This window comes from Myxocyprinus asiaticus, chromosome 5, assembly GCF_019703515.2.
Source record: "Myxocyprinus asiaticus isolate MX2 ecotype Aquarium Trade chromosome 5, UBuf_Myxa_2, whole genome shotgun sequence".
Taxonomy (NCBI): Eukaryota; Metazoa; Chordata; class Actinopteri; order Cypriniformes; family Catostomidae; genus Myxocyprinus; species Myxocyprinus asiaticus.
In genome coordinates, this window is record NC_059348.1 from 14,372,146 (window position 1) to 14,388,268 (window position 16,123).

Consider the following 16,123-nt stretch of genomic DNA (forward strand, 5'->3'; position numbering starts at 1 on the left):
TTTGGCATGCGTATTCACATGTATACATACACAAACACTTGCTGATCTGCTTTATTCTCATGTTTACTCCTGTTACCATGATTACAGATGAGCCTGCCAGCCCAAGTATAGACCATGATGGCAACCATATTCCTGCCTCTGTTGTGATATCTGGAGCTCAGGCTATAATCTCTGACAGCCCGAGCCCTACCACCCCCAGTCCACTCATGCGCCGCCAGCTCTCACATGACCAAGGTAAACATTTCTGTATGCATTTCTACATCTTGGCTTTGAAACGTTTTATACCCCATCTAATGGCAATGTGTTCTGCATCAACCTGATACGAATGGGGTCAAGGTGGGTTTTGTTGATGTATGTTTAATCCGTGTCTACATTCTATATAGAATCTCTCAGAAATGCCATACTGGAATCTCAAACGGGAACCAAAACAGAGCGCTCAAAATCTTATGATGAGGGTCTGGACAACTACCGTGAGGAAGGCCGGGGGTAAGTGTCTTGTAATGGTGGATCATAACGTTTGTGATTCCTAATATTGTATGTGTGTAGTTGTTTGGGCTAACATAATCATCTGTTTCCACAGACGATCCAGCAAACCAAGTCTAAGGGTTTTCAGAAAGGTGAGAGATGCACAATGTTCCTCATAATGAGCAGCTTCATGCTCCAGCTTCCAGATTATTTAGTCACTAATAATGGAAATAATGACTCCGTTCCAAAACCTACTAAGGCAGTATTTTAAAGCACCATAGGCACTCTCGTAACGTGAAGACTCCATTTAAAATATCAATGTACTTAAAGGTGCTGTAAGCGATTTTATATTATTTTTTTTTCATGGAATAAAATAAGTGTATATTTTTTATATTTGTTTCCACTATTTGTGATCTATGTACAGTGCCTTTAAAAAAGTACTTTTTAAAGCACTGTATTTTTATGCTTAATGAACTGTTGCATTGGTAGCCTAGCAACATGCCAACACCAGTCTCTTTTGAAATCAGAAGAGTCTCCCATGTGCTTCACATGGGGAGCACAATTTATATGATGCACAAAGTTGCAGTTCCAAATCGGTCACTTATGAGGTATCTTTTCAGTTAGTTGCCTGTGTAGGCAGTAGACAGCAACACAGCTCAGTAGTTTTGGAACAGAGCAAAAATGTTTGGTCCCATTGTGATTCAAGAGATTCATGCAGAGATGAGCAGACTTGACACCAAAATTTATATGGTTGTTTCGGTTTCATAGGCACTGGATGGTAATAAATCCGATGACTCCAGTTCCAGGAGAGATTCGTCCACTGAGATCTTTAATGATTCCACCAAAGAGGGCTGGCTGCATTTCCGACAGCTCAACACGGAGAAGAGCAAGGTGGGATATCTCTCAATATCACCAAACTCAGCTAAACGACTAAAGGGTTTTTTTTTTTCATTTTAATTGAAAATTCTACTGTAATTGATTCTGATCATAACTTTGATTGTAGCAAAATTAGTATGACTGTACTGTATATACTGTATGTTACTCTTAATTCTTTTTGTAGCGTGTAGGTGGCGGTATGCGGCCATGGAAACAGATGTATGCAGTGCTGCGGGGACACTCCCTCTACCTCTATAAGGACAAAAAGGAGGGGCTCGCTCATGTCAACTTTCAACTGGAGGACGAGCCACAGGCAATCAGCATCAAGGCCTGCTTAATTGACATATCTTACAGCGACACAAAGCGCAAAAATGTACTACGACTGACGACTTCAGACTGCGAGTATCTGTTTCAGGCAGAGGGCCGAGAGGACATGCTGTCCTGGATCAGAGTCATTCAAGAAAACAGCAACCTGGATGATGAGGTTGGTTGACAGTGGGGTCATAAAGGCTACTCGTGCACCCAAATCTGAAATTTGGCTCAAGTCCATATTTTTTCCCTCTTGTGTGACATGAAACTGTTAACGGCAAAGTTACTTTCAGTTTGGATCTGGGCCCCTTATAAATATGGAAATCTAAAATGTATTTGAATTGATCTAACTTTTTTGGTTATGTATATATATTTAATTGCACACTTGATTTACCCTTTTTTTTGTGAAGAAGATAAGGACCGTAAAAACAGCACAATGGCGAGGTGTTAGAACTCATTAATAAATGGTGCAACCTCTGCATTATGTCTGAATTTGTATCTTAACCACACAAAGTTACTTCTGATAAACATGCTTGGCTAGGATGTTAAACATCGCCGGTTGTGTAGCGGCGCCTTTTCTGACCACGTCTGATTGGCCACAGTTAAAATGTCACATGAACAACTTCACACATTTTTTTTTTGTTTGTTTGGCACTTTGCATTGTAGTGTGAACATTGGTTCATTGCTATAGCAGATTTTCATTTTGGTCAGTTTTATGAGAAGTCTGTGCCCTATGTCCGCCCCCTCAGTGCTGAAAGTGCAACCATGATAGCATTACATGTGAACGCCGGTTTACAGCTAACACAACACAGCACTGTCATCTGCTCAAGTCAGTGTGAAGGTGGAATTATTTATTGAAGGTGTGAGGATTATGTGTAGGCCTTTTGTTGATTTTGTTGTTTTGTGTTTGCCAGAGGAACTGGTTCTTTCATTTTCACATTTTACCACCGCACTAATGATGTTTTAATGTCTTGTGTTTTTAGAACGCTACCATAACAAGCACTGATTTAATCAACAGAAAGCTCAAAGAGTATATATCCATGAGGTAAGGAGCACATCATAGAGAATTTTCAAGATATGCAGTGGCCCTGTTCCAAAACCTAGTGAGCTGCCTTGCTGTGTGCTGCCTAAACAGACCAAAGTATATTTCAGTTTTCCACGTTGCTGATCGGAAACCGCACAGTATCCATGACACAAATTTCGGCATCAGCACAGTATGTGTGAACCGTCAGTGTGCGGCCCAGATTTTCTCGGCATGCGTGTAGTCCTTGTCTGTGTGCATCGTGTTTGTATTTGCTCACGTTCAAAATAGTAGACTTTGAAGGGCAACACGGTCGACCCAGCAGGACACAGATAAACAAAGTATACCTGTGCCTTAAGGCAGCATTCAAAACAAATTGGAACCTCATAAGTGACTGAATTGGAACAAAACTCTGTTAACTGTGACTTACATCAAATAAATACTGCTCCTCTTGTAAACTGCATGAGAGACTAAGGCCACCTCCACACTTTCATCCAAAGTATACTTCGGTTTTGACACTAACACTTAGCGTCTGCATATAGTCGAACGCACGGCTTTTCAAAGTATACTGCATTTGATTGCGAGCATACACAGGCGGTTGGCACATGTGCGCTATGACTGCTATGAGATACTGGACTATTTCTCTTCAGGAGTTTAGACACATAAAGATGTCTTTTATATTCCTTCACACTTGAGTTATACAAACGCAGCCATGTCCTGCAGGCGTTCTTGACATGAACGTCCACTGTTGTCATTTCCACCTTTGTCTCCTGTTTTTTAGTGGCAGTTACATGTTCTAGAGCAGTGGTTCCCAACCTTTTTTCTGTGAAGCCCCCCCTACTAACATATGAGAAAGTCTGCACCCCCCCCCCGTTAATGTGTGTGTATGTGTATATATATATATATGTATGTGTGTATAAATATATATGTATGTGTGTGTATATATATATATATATATATATATATATATATGTGTATGTGTATATATATATATATATATATATATATATATATATATGTATATATATATATATATATATATATATATATATGTGTATATATGTGTATATATATATATATATATATATATATATATATATATATATATATATATATATATATATATATATATATATATATATATATATATATATATATGTGTATATATATATATATATATATATATATATATATATATATATATATATATATATATATATATATATATATATATATATATATATATATATGTGTATATATATATATATATAACTCGATGTGACATTCATTTTTTTTAGCCGTAAATTATTCAAAAAGCATTACAAATGCAACTCACACAAAACAATTACTTGAATACACCTCTTCACTAATGAACATGTTTTGCATGAGTTCGAAGTCATTTTGATATTTTTTCTTAGGCTTAAATTAAAAAATGTCATGTGGTGCAACCATCCGGAGACAGCAAAATAAATTCAGTCTCATTAAAAGCTGAAATTCTTGAAAAAAAAGTTACCATAAGTTGTGCTAAATAATCTTTTATTTCTTAAAAAAAAAATTCAGTGAAACAATTTTTAAATATGATTCATATTTGAAAAATGTTTATCCACAAAATCAAAGTCATGTGGTGCAACCAACATGTAGGTTGAATTTTTTTTTTTGTCATGTGAAAAAAATCATCTTGAAACATAGCCTATATTTGAAAACCTTTTTGAAATTAATGACGAAATTGTGTACACATGTATTCAAGGTGCAAGGAAACTATTTTAACACCTTTTACTTGATGATTGCGCCACATGACATTTTTAATGTCATTAAATCTTTTTTTATTTTTCTGTTTTTACAAAATGCTATAAATGTTTTTCAAACAATGTGTAAAAGCAACTCAAAGATTACATGTCTACGAACTTGACACTTGTGTTTTTAACCAGATTTTTAAAAATATGTATTTATTTTTTATCACCTCTGGCAACCTTATTTGTCAATGAGCCATATTTATATATACATAATACAATGGCTAACAAATGTGTTATTTAATCATTTCTGAGGTAATTTACTCCATCACTTCTCCCTCCGTGATTTGTGGCAGAACAGATGCTAAAAGGAAAGCTTGATGACTGTGTTAGCAACAGTAACTAAAGGTGTGTTCAATCCCTCTATCACTGTGTGCTCGCATGTGCGTGCAAGAGAGCGCAAAGGTCGTGAGAAATTCTAAAATTATGCAGACGTTTAAAGACAGATAAAAATAATATGATGATTATGCATTACTGCGATAGAACAGTTGAACATTTCTAGCGGTTTACATTCAGAGTCCCCCTGCAGCTGCTTGACAGTTTCATAATAAAGCGTTAACATGCCAACAACTTATGTTGTTTAAAGAGGTTTTTGCAGTCTTTCAGTGCATGAATATGATGCAGAAATTCCATGAATTTTTTAGATCCAAGAAAAATGAACTGTCACGTACTTGGCCATGTGACAGTCCTCCGTTGAGAAGTAGAATATTTTTGGTGCGCTTCATTCTCACGCAGTTGTACAAAGAGGCTCAGGTTATTAGAGTGACATTTCATGAAATTTTGCTACAGTTACCAGGGTGCCAAGGACAGTTTTTATTTTTTTTTTATTTTGAGATTTTGCTCCTTTGCGTCTTTTCATTATATGATGATGTTGACATGCTCTCTTACTGGTATTGTGCATTTTATGAATCTTTGAGAGCCTCAAAGCATGTGAGCTTCCGTGCCCCCTAAGGGGACCCCAGGTTGGGAACCACAGTTCTAGATCTCCTTCGTGACACCAATGGCTCAATTGTGAGTGCTGCCACCTTGTGGATACACTAATTAGTGCAAATAATTCCAGGCGCATCTGAACAACGGAAAATTCGGCCGCACGTGTTAAGTGTTCGAGCGCTTTGCTGATGCAGAAATTTGCATCACGCGTCCTGTACCTAGACAACAAGCGTTCACGTCTGACCGAAGTACACTTTGGGATTAATACATTTTTGTTTGAAACTGCATTGATTTCTATACATTTACACCTCTCATCCATACTTGAACATAATTTCCCTTCACCAAAAATGGTGAACATTTCAAAAATGCTCTCTAAAATTGCATACTTTGGAAAAGATGAATTTTGAAAACTGAAACGGAGCTTTCGAATGAAAACGATTTAGTGGGGCGTTGCCTAATGTTCGTAATTGATTCCCTGTAGTCAGGCAATAGCGTATTGCTTAGCTAATAACGCGATACTCTAAGCACAAAAAATACACAAGTACTGGGTGAAATAGTCCTTTTTAAATAAAATGTACTTAATTTTTTTGTCGATGTGGGTAAAATGTCTGCTAGATGACTAAATGTTAATGCACATTGACACATGACATTTCCCTCAACTCTGTCTGTTATCTTGAATAAACATTTTCTGAGTTTGTCGCAGTGCATTCTGAGAATATTTTGGGTTTGTCACAGTGCATTCTGGGATTGCTTTATCCGTAAAGGATAATTGCAGTTCTGCTCTAAAATTTTGACCACATCAAGGCACCTTAGAATCCAAGATAATAATATCTATTGCGAGTGCACCCATGATGCTTTAAAGTGTTGCCCAGGTAGGCAGCTCACTAAGCTTTGGAACAGAGCCTGTCTCTCTTTAACCGTTCCATTTTTTTAATTCCTCTTTGCCTGTATGCTGATCTATGAAAGCTTGCCTTGTGTTCAGTAATGTGTGTTGTCACAGTGCTCCCAGCAGTAAGACAGAGCCGTCACCCAAAACCTCCCGGCAGTCTCTCAGCATTAGACACACACTGCTGGGCGGCAGCAGTAAGAGTCAGAGCCCCCACTCGCCCAGAAATGAGCAGGAGAGAAGTAAAGGTAACACAATGCATTCTGAAGTGACACTGAAACCCATTATGTGTGCATTATCTCAGTGAAATGTGTTAATGTAAGAGATGTGTGGCTTAGATGACTCCAGTGGAGCTGCATGGAGGAGAGGAATTCCAGGCCTGAAGAAAAAGCCCCAGGATAAGAGGCCCACTGCTGGAGTCACGTTTGGATTGCGACTGGATAATTGCCCTCCTGCACAAAACAACAGAGTAAGACATACCAAAACTTACTAAATCGTGGTACTAAACCATAAAGAGTTAAAAATTTGTGCCCCAAAATATATCCCAGGAAACAAATTACGCGGACATGCTCTTGACAGGTTTTGTGAGATTCATCCTTTTAGTATTAAAAATAACCAATGAACTGTCTCTGTTTTAGTTTGTGCCCTTGATCGTGGAGGTTTGTTGTAAGCTGGTGGAGGAGAAAGGGTTGGAGTACACAGGGATTTATAGAGTCCCTGGAAACAATGCTGCCATCTCTAGCATGCAGGAGGAACTAGACACTAAAGGCATGACGGATATTGATATCCAAGATGATGTGAGTAAACACTTTGCCTTGTGCAATGTCATATTGTTGAGTCTTGCAAGGGCACATTATAAAGATTAGCTGATGGCCCCCTGGGCCAGTATGAGAAAGTTTCAGCTAGTGTTTTCACTATGTCTTCGTTTGTCTTCGTTTTGCATTCGTTGATCATGTACATGTGTTTCTATGCCTTGTAAACATTTGGTTTTCTGTGATTTATTGAACATTATTATTGCAAATTCTGCTGATTTGACAAATCATATGACATTGATTTCCTGCAAGACTTTGTATGAATTTATAGCTGTCATGAAGTTAACACCTGTTAAATTTTTAGCTTTTACAAATTAAAAACCTGGGAAATATATATATATATATATAATTTATGTATTTTTTTTAATTATTTTTTTTAATTTTTTTTAAGGAAAATTAAAATTATTTAAAAAGTCTTAAATTCAGTTTTCCAAAATTTAAGGTCATAAAAAGTCTTAATTATCATTTTAAAGATGTCTTAAATTTGGGGGCGGAAAGGCAGGAATCGTGATCTGACCAAATGTGATTGTCAAACTTCGAAAGAATACGATTCAGTTAAATAAATGCATGCGCTGAGTGAAAACGTGGCACTGTTGTATTTTCTCCAAAAATGATGAAATGTGACAATGTTTACTTTTAATTGTTTACATTGTAATACGTTACAGATTATTGTAGGAGTGCAAATTTTATTTCCCTTATCTGTTTGAATGAGCAGCTGGAAGCAGTGAAGCACAGACATTTCAAAATAAGAGTCCCCAGTGTATTTCAGCCTTAAGTTTAAAAGTTCCGCAATATGGATCCATTTTTTTTTATTTTTTTTTTTATTACCTGGTTATTCGTATTTTGGTTGCACCATAATCTGCATCTGGGATTTAATTACATTTGGACTCTTGTAGCCTGCGTCTGGCCCTCCCCATCACAGGAAGGAAAGACTAAGAACATTTAATATAGGCTTCCGATTTTAAAAACTATTTGCAGATTAATTGCCTTTCAACACATTATAATATCAGCGAAGTCCAATATCTGTTGACCTCTAATTTGTATCTATTTATATAATGGTACATAAACCAATTTTATTGTGATATAAATGTGGAAAACATGTATTGAGTGTTTAAACTTGCATATATCATACCCTGTTTTACTGATAAGCATTGTTAAGGCCATGTTGAATGTGTGCCCCTGTCTAAGTACAAGTCTGTGATGACATGATTTATTTTGAGATTGTGTGGGTTTGTTTTGGTATGGGGATATGGTATTATTATTATTATTATTTTTATTTTTTTTATTTTATTTTTTTTTTCAGGTCTTGAAAAAGATCTTAAAAGTCTTACATTCTTGTACCTTGTCTGTGGTGTGACCAGTGAAAATATTGGAAAAAGCACACATTCCTTATTGTTTACTCCTGCCTTGTATGACGTAGACAGCCCTAATCTTTCTTTTTTCATGTCTTTCAGCAGAAGTGGCGAGATCTCAATGTGATCAGCAGTTTGCTAAAGTCTTTCTTCAGGAAACTTCCAGAGCCTCTGTTTACCAATGGTGAGACACATGGTCACAGTTTTCAATAATAGATTATTCAGTTTTTTTATTTTATAAAGAACACCTCGCATCCAAATCCTGTTTTCCCCACTTCTGGTAGAAGGACTCCACTTAGAGGACAAAATTTGATTGTTTTTACATGAGTTGATTTACATTTTATGTAGAACATGTAAATTATGTTCTAATGATGCCTTTTTTTGCTTTGGTGATAGAAAAATATTCCAACTTTATTGATGCTAATCGAACGGAGGACCCCATTGAACGGTTAAAAGCACTGAAGAGACTGGTACGGTTTATCAGAAGAAATCCATTCATTTAGAAAATAATGACATTTACAAGAGATTTACAATCCACTGTAATAAAATCGGTAGCAGATTGGTATAAATCATATTACTGTGTTTACTTTCCCAGATTCACGAGCTGCCAGATCATCATTACGAAACGCTAAAGTACCTCTCTGGACACCTCAAAACTGTTTCTGAAAACTGTGAGAAAAACAAGGTAGGATCTTTAAGGGCAAAATTTAGACAGGGCAAATGTACTGAACATTTGCCATTTATTCATAAGAGAAATATGGAAACAAAATTAGCAAGGGGAATTAAAAAGCAAGTTTTTTTTAATTATTTTTTTATTTTTTACTTTTATTAGATGGAGCCACGTAACTTGGCCATTGTTTTTGGGCCAACCCTCGTCAGAACCTCTGAAGACAACATGACCCACATGGTCACGCACATGCCCGACCAGTACAAGATTGTGGAGACTCTCATTCAGCAAGTAAGTTTGTTTCCATTCATCTCCTCATGTGTAAATTATGTTTAAATGCTGCTGAAATGACCATCTGCTTTGCTGTTCTACAGTATGATTGGTTCTTCACTGACGATGGAGATGAAGAGCCAACGGTGAGTTTTAGTATTAGATGGTAGCTGCTGTACTTTTCTGAGATGACCTCAAAGTGAATTTCTCCCCTCTAAACAAGTAACACTATTCTATCACTCTCCAATAGCTAATAGACAGCCATTGGCTCAGTGTAACTGCAGAATCTCCAGAGTAACACTGGTTTCCTCAGGCCAACAAGTGGACTGGAGAAAACTGTGTCCTCTTTCTTATCCTCACTGTTTCCTCAGTTTCTCTCTGGCCCATTTTACACCTGGTATTAACATTCATCTTGAGTAAGTCCGTTGAATCAAGTGGAGATCGCTAAATACAGGTGGAAACAGGGCGGAAACCCTCCCCTCTACATAATCCAGTCACAAGGTGACAGATTTGAGGTGCATGTTTATACAAGGTGTAAGGGTCAGTCTGTCTCAGCTGAACAAGTGGATGTTAAAACCAAGTGTGATCCCATTACTTCTCTTCTCTCATTTGCTTGTGTATATCAGACCACAGTGGAGCAGGAGAGCACAGTTCAGTCTCAGCCTGTGCCCAACATTGACCATCTGCTCACCAACATCGGCCGTACGGCAACATTGCCAGGAGATGTCTCAGGTAATCCTGCCAGCACAGTATGACATTATCATTTACATTAAAAATGCTGTCCAGGGCTATACAGTAGTGGAATTGATTTGATTCAGAAAGGGAAAAGTATTCTGATTGTTTGGATAAGTTGTGTGTATGTTCAGGCTGTCTTAATACCTTAAAGTAGATTATCAGATACACATGTTTTCCATTTAGATATCTAAATGCTTGCAAGAAATGTCTTGGTGCATATGTAGAGGTGAACTATTTTAGCAATTTTGCATTGGTCAAAATTGATAAACTACCTGAACATTTTTATAAAATAGTTCCTATGTATATGAAGCTTATGAATCAACCTTATTTTATTTTTATTTTTATTTAAGTCATTGATTTTACAAGTTGCCTTTATTTGGATTACATGTTTTCTTCAGAATTCTCCTTTTGCTATGGTTTGTATTAGTTTCAACCTCACTCATCATCCCTCCTTAATGCTTTAGTCTCCGTTATGACTCCACTCCTCCTTTTCTTTCAGTTCTTTTCCCTCCTTCCCCTTCTCTTGTGCTAACCCGGCATGTTCTTTCCCAAAAGAAAAGGAAAAATCAATGCAAAACCAGCAACGGTTTACCCATCTGACCCATCTTGTCTCTAGTGTTTTTCTTCTCCCTTGTCCCTGTCCAGCACTGATCACACATTACCCAATCTTGACACAGGCCAAGTGGGCGGCATCTATCACTCGGTGATGTCACTGATGGACTCTGTAATGTCTGTGATGGACAGCTGGGACTGTAGGAAGAAGGAGGAGTGTTGTCCCCAGTGTAGCTGCCTAGTCTGCAGTAATCCCCGATTCTTATAAACTGAAAGTGAATCCGGGACAAACCCACCAGAAAAGAAAAGAAACCAAAAAAAAAAAAAAAAACAAATGTCAGAGAAGTCAATATTTGTCATCGTTGTGTTGCACGTTTCATATCTTATAAGACTATTATTAACAGAGAGGATACAGAGCTGTGATGGTGTAATGTGTCTGAAAAGCCTCTTTGCTGTCTCTCGTTGCCTCTGAAGCTGACCGCAAGGAATTCTAGCATGGTATGGTCGCCAGGATGTTCTCCAGTCATGTGGTCTAAAGGGGTGTGGTGAGGGGCTGAGCCGGCTTAAATCATAAAACCCAAAAGACATGTTCAGTGCAAGATGAATCTCATACCATTCAAAAGCATTACGAATGTCTGGATGGAGAGTGAGCAAAGGGGCTTTGGAGTGGTGTAGTAACCCATCTGAAGGACTCTGCAGATGCTCTACAAACTTATAGCTTTTGCCCCTTTAGCCCCTTTCTGCCCTCCTGTCATATCTGACCCTTGTCCTGTGTCATAGTCTTTCAGTGCTTTGATTCATTCTGCATCTCCATATTCTACTCTGACAAACTGGTACTGCTCAACACAAATATGATTTCCCAAGTTAGTGATTTATTTTTTTTTTTTAGTGGCGATCTGCAGCATCAAAGCGAGTGTAAGTCTCATCCATTACACGAATAACAGCGACTGTTGACAGTAAAGCTCGTCCTGATAAAGTTGAAGTCCGAAGTTTACATGCACCTTAGCAAATACATTTAAGCTCAGTTTTTCACAATTCCTGACATTTAATTGTAGAAAACATTCCCTGTCTTAGGTCAGTTAGGATCACTACTTTATTTTAAGAATGTGAAATATCAGAATAATAGTAGAGAGAATGATTTATTTCAGCTTTTATTTCTTTCATTACATTCACAGTGGGTCAGAAGTTTACATACACTTAGCTAGTATTTGATAGCATTGCCTTTAAATTGTTTAACTTGGGTCAAATGTTTTGTGTAGCCTTCCACAAGCATATTCATTCCATTAAAATGATTCCAATTAATGCAGGTTTATATATATATATATATATATATATTCTCTAGCACTATTAAGTATACTTTGGCCTTTTGGCAATAGAAGAGCATCCTGTTTCAGACCACATTCGCAGCAGCTCTCACCACAATTAATATGTAGCTGTAAAGATGTCCATCCCTGCCTTGATGTCTCATGAGTTGTGAAAGAATGCCTATTGATATATTCTGCTGGCTCTTGGTGTGTGTGTCCGTGATTTGCGGTCTCACTGTGGACAGCCTGTCTGTCTATATGAATGTGTGCATGAGCTGCCTCCTGTCTTACTACACACTGTTGGATTCTTGTCATCATTCATTCCTCTTTCCTCCATGTCTCTCTCTGTGATGGCTTAACTGTGTTGCCTTCATCTCTCAGATCTCCACATGACTCCATTGTTTGTACTGTGCCACTGCTGTTGTGGTGAAGGATATTTATATTTAAGTCTCCTCTTGTCTCTACACTTTGTCTCTATTGTATTCCACTTGAAATGGCCTATTTACCTTTTTCTCATCCTGTTCCACTAGATTCAACCACCAGTGACTCTGCAAAATCAAAGGTAAGTACTTAATTCCTCTTGAGATCATTATAAAATCATTTTATGAGATGAGACGACCCCTGCTTTTACAGTGGATTCCCTGAGTAAATACTGTGCTGCCAGAAGTTGTCTTTTCTGAAGGCATTAAAAAGTGATACAATTTAAAATATGATAAAACAGACACTGTTTTCCCCCCTAATTTACTCTTTGAAACAGTAGCCTCTTTGCACAGTTTAAGTGGTTGTATCTGCTTGGTTCTTCAGCAGGGTTCCTGGGGGTCTGGTAAGGATCAATATAGTAGAGAGCTGCTGCGTTCTTCCATCTTTGCCAGCCGCAAACGCAAAAAGCCCAAGGACAAGCCTCAGCCTAGCAGCTCCGATGATGATCTGGACGCCAGTTTCTCCAAGAAGGACCTTCCAGTACAAAATGATCCAAATTGGCCAGCTGATGACCAAACTGAAGAGGCCGAGAACAAAGTTAAACTCGGTGACCAAATAGAAAGGACTGAGGATGGTGACCAGAGCCTAGGAGAGAGCCTTGACCTCGCCTCTAACAACAAACAGCTCCACTCTGAACATCTGCCCCAGCAAACCTCCCCCTCACCGAAGATCATTACACCACCCAAAACTAGTTATCACATGCAGATGACTCGCCAAAGTTCCCTGTCAGATCCTCCCTCTAACTACGACGATGGATGTGCCTCTGATTTGGGCACACTCAACAGCACCAGCTCCCAGGCCTCAGTACCCAGAATGAGGCATCGCAGGATACCAGGCCACTGGATGGAGAATACAGGAATAGGCCCAGGAGCAGAAGTCTGCTCCATCACTTCAGACTACTCCACCACCTCCTCAATGACCTTCCACACAGGGTTGGAGTCTGTTACCTTTTGTCCAGAGGTGCAATCTGTCACTGAAAGCCGCGGGGATGATGCTGATGATGAAAGAAGTGAACTCATCAGTGAAGGGCGACCAATGGAAACTGACAGTGAGAGTGACCTGTCAGTGTTTGCTGGCGGCCAAGAAGGTGGGCTGACTGAACCAGAAGGCAATGTTACACCTTTGCAATATGTGCCCAATCTAATCCCCTCCCATCGAATCATTGCATGCGATACCTTGGCACGCAAGAGAGGGAGTCGGAAGAAGACAGACAGCGAGTCTTCAGCTGATGGAAGCCGCAGTGACAAGGAGTCTAGTCAACTTTCACGAGTACTGGAGGCAGTCAAAGAACGATCCACTGGCAGCCTGAGCTCTTCCTCTCGCAGTGAATCGGAACGAGCCACTGAACCCCTGTGGCGAATTAAAATCACAGACCGGTTAAAGTGTCGACTGCGGACGTCAGCTGATGACATGTTTGGGGTGGGTTCTCAGCGTACCAGGTCCCCCGAGACCCGAAGTAAACGGAAAAGCAATATCCGCCGCAGGCACACTATGGGTGGGCAGCGTGACTTTGCCGAGTTGTCAGTAATTGGAGACTGGCAAAGGGTAGAGGGCACTGAGCTCTCTGCAGTGGATCGCTTAAAGCCCAAGTGCAGTTCACAGGACTTTTCCATCAGAGACTGGATAGCTCGAGAGCGACACCGTGCAAGCAACCCTGAAGTTAGCCTGGACATGCTAGACCTGCACCCTTCTCGATCACGGGACCTGTTATCTGCTGGGCCCTCGCACTCCTATCCAGGTCAGCTGCTCAATGGAGATGTAGCAGCTGCTCAAAGCAAGAGCCTAAACTTAGCTTCTCACGCCCACCCTCACAAACTCTCGGGTGCTCAAGTGGTCCGGTCCCGTTTCTATCAGTACCTATGAAAGTGTGCGAGAGAGAGTGTATATATAAATACACCAATATATATGAGTACACTGTTTCTAAATGTCAGAGAGTTGACATGTTTTTAAGGTACTTGAGTGATGCTTGTAAGCCATGTTGGCGTCAACGATGGGATGAGCACTAAATACAATGAGCGAAAGAGTGTGTTTTGTGCAAGATGAGGAAAATGAGTTTAAAATTGCTGTTGTGTGTTCTTTGACAGACAGTTGGCATTACAGGCTTTGTTTTTAAAACATCTTGTGATATTTCCTTCTATGAATGAATTGATGTACTGACCCAATGTTGTACAATGAATATAGGGGCCCTCTCACTGTAGGCCAATTGAAGTGCAGTATTGTTGGAAAAACCGGATGTGCTCTAGTCCCAATGAATATAGATTTTAGATTTGAGTATAGAGTCAAAATGGCTAAAATGTTTCATAATGGAGCAGTTTTAATCCTAATGGTCTTGAAGATAATGCAAGTAAGCAAGAAATAGAGTAAGCTGGTAGGTCATAGTCTGGAATAGTTGGATGTTGAAAAGACTAAAATGTATTGAGCCTTGATAAAATATTTTATTGGAAGTGTAAAGAGGTCCCAGCATTGTGGTAGGTCCTTCAGTAACCAAAACAAGAATGTATCTGCTTGTTGTGATACTAAACAAACTGCCATTTTCATTTACAAGTTGTACATAGCTCCTCTACTCTGTGCTTTTTTTGTTTTGTTTGTTTGTTAATTCTGCCTGTGTTTGGACTGCTTTGCGTAACATGCTATGGGACAGTGTTGGTTTCATTTCCCTTTTTCAATGCTGTGCATGGCAGACACTTGGCACAGTGAAAGTTTTAAAAGAAAAAAAAAAGACAAAGGAATTCAAACTTCCCTCTAATGCATTTTGCAAAAATGGCACAAAGTTTAAAAACAAAAAAGACAAAGGAATTCAAACTTCCCTCTAATGCAATTAAAAATAAAATAAAAATGATTATACTATGACTACTGAGACATGAAGATCGTCTCGAGCATAAAGCTGGAAAAAAAAATGATAGGAAAAGAATGGATTGTTAACAAATCAGGTGTCTTTGGAAAATGAAAGTGCCTCATATTGAATATTGGTCTTGTTTTATTGAAGGTGCCACATCATATCTCTTATTATACATTAAGGTGTACAAAAATGTTTGAAAGATGAATTTTATTAACTCACCTCAGCTCAGACTTCATGGAAACAAGAGAAGCTTCCATTCCTACAGCATTCCTCTTGGGTCTTAACACTATTTTAATGCATTGTTTGTTATAAGTTTTTCATTTGGTATTTTAACAAAACTTGAATTTTAAATATTCCTGTAAAGTAAGTAACTTAAATGTACATATCTATGACATGTTTTAGCTGCTCCTCTTCCTCCGGTGATCTTCATCGCATCAGTTCCTTTTTGTAAGTATTGTATGATACAAAGGCAAGGTTATGGGACCATGGAGAGTGAACATGGTCATGCTAATCATCTTTGGGGGTTCTTCAGTCTCCCCTTGTGTGAACAATGCTTCCCTTACTGTTTGTATCATGCTGGGTCCGCTCCTGTGGTGGACGCACATTGTATAACACTGGAAAATAAAACCCTTTTTGTCTGATAAATATCTGCAGGTGGTTGTGATAAATTATTGTCATAATTGTGGTTCCTTAACAGGAATCATCCATCACAGTTGGGTACCACTAGAGGGTGGACTGCCATTACAATAAATTTGTATGCAATTAATAATGCCTGACAAATCAGTCTTTGGCTACATTCGGAAAGGAATACTAGCCTACTAACTGAAGACTTAGC

At 38.7% G+C, this 16,123-nt stretch overlaps 1 protein-coding gene across 6 annotated transcripts in view; it reads left to right on the top strand.

The window, feature by feature from the left end:
* Window positions 1-15,933, top strand: part of LOC127441625 (rho GTPase-activating protein 21-like) — a 90,342-nt gene extending 74,409 nt beyond the window's left edge. For 3 of the 6 annotated variants that reach the window (XM_051699236.1, XM_051699238.1, XM_051699242.1), the window contains 17 exons: window positions 88-234; window positions 384-486; window positions 581-617; window positions 1,234-1,356; window positions 1,526-1,825; window positions 2,634-2,695; window positions 6,374-6,525; window positions 6,616-6,746; window positions 6,916-7,074; window positions 8,547-8,625; window positions 8,838-8,911; window positions 9,037-9,126; window positions 9,274-9,399; window positions 9,483-9,524; window positions 10,005-10,110; window positions 12,500-12,531; window positions 12,774-15,933. In XM_051699236.1, coding sequence (XP_051555196.1) covers window positions 88-234; window positions 384-486; window positions 581-617; window positions 1,234-1,356; window positions 1,526-1,825; window positions 2,634-2,695; window positions 6,374-6,525; window positions 6,616-6,746; window positions 6,916-7,074; window positions 8,547-8,625; window positions 8,838-8,911; window positions 9,037-9,126; window positions 9,274-9,399; window positions 9,483-9,524; window positions 10,005-10,110; window positions 12,500-12,531; window positions 12,774-14,312 — 3,302 coding nt within the window. In that variant the 3' untranslated portion in view covers window positions 14,313-15,933. The remainder of the gene's footprint in view (window positions 1-87; window positions 235-383; window positions 487-580; window positions 618-1,233; window positions 1,357-1,525; window positions 1,826-2,633; window positions 2,696-6,373; window positions 6,526-6,615; window positions 6,747-6,915; window positions 7,075-8,546; window positions 8,626-8,837; window positions 8,912-9,036; window positions 9,127-9,273; window positions 9,400-9,482; window positions 9,525-10,004; window positions 10,111-12,499; window positions 12,532-12,773) is intronic. The other 3 variants (XM_051699237.1, XM_051699240.1, XM_051699241.1) reach the window with 3 other exon arrangements.
* The last annotated feature ends 190 nt before the right edge of the window (window positions 15,934-16,123 follow it).